Source organism: Pteropus medius, unplaced genomic scaffold (assembly GCF_902729225.1).
Source record: "Pteropus medius unplaced genomic scaffold, Ma_sr-lr_union100, whole genome shotgun sequence".
Lineage (NCBI taxonomy): Eukaryota > Metazoa > Chordata > Mammalia > Chiroptera > Pteropodidae > Pteropus > Pteropus medius.
Window position 1 is genome coordinate 6,708,024 of NW_024340701.1, and position 8,443 is coordinate 6,716,466.

General features: G+C 33.2%; 1 protein-coding gene across 1 annotated transcript in view; it reads right to left on the minus strand.

Annotated features, from left to right (window-relative positions):
- Positions 1-8,443, minus strand: part of TUT4 (terminal uridylyl transferase 4) — a 107,982-nt gene that overhangs the window by 23,465 nt on the left and 76,074 nt on the right. The window contains exons 18-20 of the mRNA XM_039886312.1: positions 648-705; positions 447-550; positions 62-151 (exon numbers count right to left, since the gene is read on the minus strand). Coding sequence (XP_039742246.1) covers positions 62-151; positions 447-550; positions 648-705 — 252 coding nt within the window. The remainder of the gene's footprint in view (positions 1-61; positions 152-446; positions 551-647; positions 706-8,443) is intronic.

Genomic DNA, 8,443 nt, shown 5'->3' on the forward strand with positions numbered 1-8,443 from the left:
ATATGTTTCACTTTAACTATCATAAATCTTATAACAAAGCAGTTAGCTTTTTAATAAATACCTTAGCAAACACTTTCATAGTGTATCCCAAGTATTGCACTCTAGGGTCAATGGCTGCATAAGTAGCTAGCATTCTTGTGTTATGTTGAGCCTGAAAAAGAATTACATATTTGAAAGCATTTCAAATTTAAACATTAAACTTACAAATCAGATAAAAAGATATAATCATCTCCAAATAGAATATATAACTGTAACACTTAAAATACCTATAATTAGTCAAAAATTAATTTTCAATCTGAAGGAAATATCAAGATGATTGAGTAAATATTTTTTCCTTATCCTGTTCACATCTGAAAGTTTTAAATATAAAAGTATAGTCAATGATCTGTAAACTTTTTCAATTACAACTATTAACATCCTAGATCTATACAGAAAGAGAAACTTACCAATGTATTATACAAACTGATATCACCTTCTAAACCACTTCGCCTGTGTTCAAATTTTACTATAGGCACTTTGGCAGTAGTTATAGGTAAAATGTTTCTTAAACCTGATTGGGGAAAAAAAAAACTTTACTACATCAAATAATTTTCACAAAGCTAAAAAATATTTTGTGTTGTTTTAAAGTTATAATTTAAAATTCATACCTGGATGTCTCTTAAGAATTTTTGCCAAATTTTCAATTATTTCCTTACAATTTAATTTCTAAAAAACAAACAAACAAACAAACAAAAATAAAATTTATCTGACTCAATTTGTCCTTGTGCAAATTCTACTTTAATCTAGGCATTTAATACCAAGATTTAAAACCTCCAGCCATAAGCTCTATATAACTTTCTACTCAAAATATGCGGTCCATTGACCTGCAAAATCGCATCATCAGGAAACAAAAGAAACGCAGAATCTCAGGCCCTACCAGTCTACTGAATCATAATCCACATTTTAACAACATCACCAGGTAACTCATTCCACATTAAAGTTTGAGAAGCACAAAGACAAGAGAAAGTTTTCAAATACACGAAAAAACAACTAGAGATGGGTTTGGTAAAGGCAAAACAATAGTGATTAAGAACACAGGCTCTGAACTTAGACAAACCTGGATTCAAATCTTGAATTAAGTATTGACTAGCTGTGTGACTTTGACTGGATTCTTAACCCCTCTGAGCCTTATACTGCTATTCTATAAAACCAAGATAATCATAAACTCCTGTTCTATAGAGTAATTGGAGGGATTACATGAGACATGTATATAAAGCATTCAGCATTATGCTTGGCACAAAATAAGCACTTTAAGTATATGAGCTTAATATACTTTATATACTTAATATACTTTAAGTATATTAAATAAATAATAGGATTATTTTTATTTAATTCATCAGCATGACAATAATAAAATTATTGTCATGCTGATGAATTAAATAAAAATAATCCTATTATTACCAGCATTTACATCTTCAAGGAAATTCTCACCTCTGCAAATTTAAATGTGTTGGTTTTTTAAAACCTAGACAGCAGAGAACTATAACCATGATACGAGGAACAGGGAAGATAATGGCATTATAAACTAATTGGATTAAGCTTAAGGGTATTTACATCAATGCTCACACTATTAAAATCTCCTACATGCATATCTCCTAAATGCTCATTTTAGCTAGAAGAGAGGAGTAGCCATTTACAGCTTGACCTGGGGATTTCAAGGGAACCTTTAGCTACTAATTAACGAAATCCAAAAAAAGGTTATTTTTCTCTTTATCATGCAAGAGTACAATTAACTTTCCAGTGTAAATGGTACAGATTTTATATAATACACAAACTCTTAGTGATTAGAAGTCTGATTATTAAATTTTACACAAAAGGTATTTAAAACTCTAACCTCCTCCCTAGGTAAAAACCATTTTCTATCTCCTCAATTCTTAATCTTCAAAACAGAGAGAAGTCTCTTCCCAGGTAGATGGCAGTGACCAGATGTTAGTTAAGAACTAAAATATTTACAACTTTTCAGTTTCTTTATAGAACAAGATGATGTTAACATCAGAAGCAATTTCTTCGAACCAGAAATCAGGATCTACCAGGCATCACTGCTATCTTTACTGTAGTTCCAACAATTCTAAAAGCACCTTTTGAAAAAAATATTTCAGAAATGCATGGGTACACTATTCTGCTGAATTATTTTAATACAACAAAGGCTATAGTGACACCATTACAGATACCAGAAGCTTGGCCTTGCCCCAATCTTGCAAGCAGTCCCTGATTTTGGTAAAGAAATGAGCAACTAACTACAGGGAGAAGGTCTGGGTCACTTCTTCCCTTTCCAATAAGTCTCTTTCTTTACTGGAGCTTGGACAATCTTGTTCCCACTGTTGAAGCCTGTTACATAAAGAAGAAAAGCCTAAATAGCCACCCTCACTGATGAGACTGCTCTGGGGGAAGGTCTGCTCCTGGCATCTCATGGTGGAACTCAGAAAGCTTTCAATTTCAAAATGTAGTGGTTAGGTTCTACAGTACTATTAGTATTATACTTCAGCTACATTATGGGTTAAATTACAGAGAAGCAGTGAAATACGATGGAAAAAGCATGAACTCTGGAGTCAGACAGACCTGGGTACGAATCCCGGCTCCAACATTTACTAGCTGTGAACTTGGGCAAGTCAGTTTATTTCTCAAAGCCTCAGTTTCCTCATCTGTAAAATGGGGGAAATTATCTACCTCGAAGGTGGTTTTAAGAGTGAAATGAGATAATGTATGTAAAAGTGTTATACTGGGGAGTAGACAAATGTTACCCTTCTCACCCAAAATAATTTTCTAAAAACCTGTGTGTTACATGCTGCTGAGTTGGCTCCAACTCCTGGAGATCCTATGAATGAGTGATATCCAGAATGTCCTGTCCTCAAAAGCTCTGCTCAGCTCCTGTAAACTTATGCCTATGGCTTCTTTTATGTAGTCAATCCATCTCACATTTGGCCTTCCTCTCTTTTCCTACGGCCTTCTATTTTTCACAGCATTTGTTGTTTCCAAAGAACTCTGACTTCTCATGATGTGCCTGATGCAGTAAAGCTTCAGTTTTCATTTTTGCCTCCAGCAATTTCTAGGCTTAATTTGCTCTAGGATCCCCCTTTTTGTCTTTCTGGAGGTCCAGAGTATCTATCCATAGAGCTCTCCTCCAACACCATATTTCAAATGAATCAATATTTTTTTCCTATTACCCTTATATACCCTTATATACCCTTGCATTATAATGTTATTCTAAAACAAAACCATTTATAACATTGTTTCTATGCGGAAAAAATGCGTTCTGAGTGCCCAAAAATTACAATTAACTTGTAGAACACATGCATTTATAAATTAAATGTCCACCTTCTATTTTTTATCTTTAGTGATACAAAGACATCACCTAATGGGAGAGATATGAAAAGACAGAATAAGTGAGAGCAATGTTCACTACTGAACTGAATGAAGCACCAGCTTCTTGTTTGTTCCAATGAAAAAAAAATCCAACTCTATGGTATATTAACTTCTCCTAAAAATTTATTATGAGCACTTTGTAACTATGACATGCTTTTTGCATTATAAAATTACTCAAATATTAAATTTACTTAAATATTTGAATGCCTTCTAAAATGATAATAAAAATGCTTTTACATTTCAAACACTGCTATTGCTAATACATTTATACAGAGAATGTCACCATATATTTTTATCAATACTACTCACAAAATTAAAAATAGATTAATCACTGGAAGAAAGTAAACTTCCATATCCCTTTCCAAACACTAACTCTTACCTCTGCATTTTCATGGCCTTCCAGGGTCATACAAATATCCAGATCACTATCACGAAATCCAAATCCATTCTTAGAAGAGCCAAATAAGCACAATCTTGCCTTTTCTAAGCAAAGAAAAACAAAAGTCAAAAGTTTTAAAATTAGCAGGATAAAGGAGTCTCCTATTAACTACTTATGGCCTAACACAAGATGATCCTATCCACATCTCTGACTTAAATTACCGACCATTGACAGATACACTGAGAAATTCCAAAACGTTCAAATAAAGCCCAGGTCTTTTGCCCAAGTTCCCATACCCATGTATCTAACTGCTTCTTTCATTTTTCACAGACATCATGAATTCAACAAGTCTAAACTAAACTATCAACTTTGCCTTAAACCTACTATTATTCCTATAATGCCTTATTCTCAGCAAACAGTCTCATTGACTCAATTGCCCAAGGTAGAAAGTAGAAAGTACATGTGATTCTTAACACCTCTCTCTCAATTATCACATCCAAACAACCACCAAGGCCTTTAGCTTCTTCCAACTTAACTTTCTCATAAATTCATCCACTTTTATTCATTTGCAACATTATTACCAATAGTTAAGATCAATACTCAGAGATCTACGTCTTGGAAATAAACTAGATCTTTCAAGGCACAATTCAAATAGTTTTACAAATAAGATCTTAGTACGGAGAATTAATTCTCCTCTAAAAGTGCGTCATTAACCCATTATGTCAAATGGGTTAATGACGCACTTTTATGATAGGGTTATCCCTTCATATATAGGGTTGTTCACAACAGGTGACACTTCGAGCTGTGGCTAAAAAGGATCAAATTTTTCTTCCTATTAATTCTTATAGACTACACGTTTAGATAACAGATTCTATATTTTCAAAACTTAATCCTCGAATTCAGTTCTGATACCCTACTTGAAATTGCAACGATAAGTGTGAGATATAAAAGAAGCTAAGTTCATGAGCAAATAAAAATGTGCATCAGTTTAATATAGCAGGGACTCAGATTTGGTCAATACTTCACATACTAGCAAATACAATAAAAAATGGAATCTCATAGCACATAACAGAGTATCTTTTAAAAGTACAAATTCATTGCAATTATAAATCAACTCTTTATCCTTTTCTAAAATAATGGCCACAGAATTCTTGATTCTTCACTCCCATACCCAAAACCTGATCCTTCTGCTATTTTTGCCATCTCAGTTAAAAAGCACCACCCAACTATTGAGATAAACACCTTGTAACTAACCTTGACTCTTTCCTTTTTCTCACATAATAGATTAGCAAATCCTAGTGGCTCTTCATTCAAAATATATCCTAAACCTGACCACTTCTCATCTATTCTTACAAATCACTGTTATGTCTCATCTGAAATTATGCAACAGCCTCCTAAATGTTCTGCTTGCTTCTATTCTCATGAACCTACACTGTTCTCTCAGATCATGTCACTTAAGTGTTAAAACCCTCCAGCTTCTCAACTGACATTCAAAATTCAAAGACTTCTGCCAATATCTATAAGACTCTAATGATCCAATCTCTAGGCCACCTTCTCTGACTTCATCTTTCTATTACAGTCTACCTTACATACTCCACCCCGGCCACACTGACTTCTTGGCTGGCCTTCAAACATGCCAGACATAATCCTGTCTTGAAGTATTTATATTTGCTGTTTATTCGCTCTAGAATGTTCTCTCCTTAGACATTCATATAACTTGTTCCTTCATATTATTCATGACTCTGCTCAAATGTCACCTTATCAGAGATAACTACCATAATACCCCATTACTATCATTTTAACTCTTGCACTTTAATAGCATTTATTATTTCCTGATGTTACATTATATACATCTCTTTTAGTTGACTGTCTCCCCCTCCTAATACAAGCTTCATGAGAGCAGGTTTCACCTCTTTTATTAGCACTGTACCCCCAGCACCTAACATATAACATTAAATCAACACTTTTTAAATAAATGAATGAAATCAGACCAGGTGACTATAATAACAAAAGCAATCAATTTTTAACATATGACATACCATCATATTCTTTTTGAATAAACTTTTCCAAGCCAATTAAAATTTGCTCCCTGTTGTGTTGTTCAGAGAAAGGTGGTGATAACTCATCTAAGTTAAAAAAAAAAAAAAAGGAAAAGTAAGGAAAATGGAATCTGAAAATATCTTCAATTTTTTACCCTATAAGTTTTACTTAAAATTTCTTCATTATCTGCTGACTTCTCTAACTACAAAATCATAAATGTTACTAGAGAAGAAAGGGGCCGGCAAACAGCAAAAAAATAATAATTTTTATAGATCTATGTACATTAATAATTTTTATAGATCTATGTACATTTCACATGATCATTTTCCTTATGATATCTACAAAATATATTTACTTCTACAAATTATTTAATATCATTTTCTTTAGACATTCCACTCTCTCCCATATACAAACTTATTTTTCCCTCTTGTTAAGACTATATTTATATTGTTACACTAGGCATCTGACACATTCAAATCTAACAGATGCCACAAATGCCCCATCAGGATCGACATCTTCCCTGTCAGCTGCTTTTACCTAAACACAGTTTTCAAGGACCTCTCCTTAACTGAATTTTCTTAGTTCTCCAAACTGCTTGCTAGTTTAGTTTACTGTTCTTTCAGTTTTTCAGTTATTTCATTTATATTCATTCCATTTTTCCAAATAAGATCATATATTCCTTAAGAATAGTTCTTTTTTTTTCTATCTCCTCCTCCAGATTCATCCCCAAGAATACAGTAATAGGAAAAAAGCAGTAATTAACTGTAATGAATTCAACAAATATTCAGCTTTTGAAAAATAAATGTAACATCAGTGGTTGCAAGTTAAACAAATGAAATATAGGTAATTATTTTTTTCAGTGTGAAATTATTCTGTATGATACTTTACTGGTAACATGACATGATGCACTTTCAAAACCCATAGAATTCGGCAGCACAAAGAATTAAACTTCACTGTATACAAATTTTAAAAGCTCATCTAGGAGGTTGGGGAATCTCAGAATGGAATGCAGGCTATAACTGAAGAATCTAATTGTATTACAAATGTATAAGACAACTTAGCTCAAGAGAGTTGGGGCAATAGTGCTAAGCTAAGTAACTTTGAAAACAAGTAGAGTCGTAAGACTAAGAGCAAAAGGAACTGCACATACGCACTGTACTCTAACTGATAAAAGTTGTTTCCCATAGGAGTACAGGATAACAGTTCTGATAATGCTATAGAAATATACTTAAATGGAACAATTAAATAAATGGGTGGCAGATAGTGGGAGCCAGATTTTTCACTGTTAGAATAGAAAATTTAAAATAAGCAAGGAAATATAAGCAGGGAGAAAAGGCTACAATGAATCATGTGGTATCTTCATTGGGAACTTCATTTCATAGTAATGTTAGACAATAAAGATTCTGTACAAAGCAAAATTGTTTTTTTTTTTTAGTTTAATGGAGGTGATATGCCTCCACAACACCACACACACACAGGTTAGTACACACACATAAATTTTCTTGCTCAGAGAGAGCCTAGAAGCAACATTACCCAGTGATAACAAGCACCCTAGCATCCAGATCTTGGTTTCTAATACCATTCTCCAATAAAAGGAATCAGGGCTTTTTGAAGAAATGTCTAATTCTAGGACTGGGCAGGAAATGTATACATGATGAGCCCAGAGCATCATGTGATACCAGAAAGTACGGAAGTGCTAATAAACAAACAGAAAACATACACTGATGGGGGTTTATCACAGGGACACATGAACCAACTGAGAGAGTTCCCAACAGGCAAATATGGAACAATTTGAGCAACAAAATAAAGTGGTACTGGATTAAAATCCAAAATACAAAATATATATTAAGGAAACGGAATAAATAAAAACCAATGTAATGAATTATATCTTAATAAAGCTGCTAAAAATAAAAATGTGCCGTGATCCAGCCATTCAACTCCTAGTGATTTACCCAAGAGAAATTAAAGCATATGTCTATACCTAAACCCATACGAAAGTTCATTGCAGATTTATTTGTAATAACCAAAATTTAGAAACAAACCAAATATTCATCAACAGGTGAATAGTAAATTGTAGTACATCCATACAATGGAACATAATTCAGCAATAAAAGGAACTGAACCATCACTGATACACACGATATGGATAAATCTCAAAATAATAATGCTAAGTGAAAGAAGCCAGACCACCCCCCCCAAAAAAGTGTATGTTATGTGATTCTATTTATATAGAACTCTAAAATATGCATACTAATCTATAGTAACAAAAAGCAGGTAAGTGATTGCCTGGCAGGAGGTGAAGACAGAAAAAGATAGGAAGGAGAGATTACAATGGGGCACTAAATGTTACAAAAGAAATTTTATCTTACCTAGGACACAGCAAGTAATTAAAAAATGCTTGCTGAGTGAAAGTTTATCCCAGGTATACCATAAATGTTTGTTGAATAAGGTATATAAGGCTTTCCCCAAAGTATTTTTATAGCTTTACCTCTCTCTATTGCCTTTCTTACACTCTACCAAATCTAAGGCAATTATTCTCCAAAACAAATTAAACACCCTATTATTCATAATCTCCTATATCTGAAATTGCAGTTCAAGATCTAAATCAAATGCCACATCATC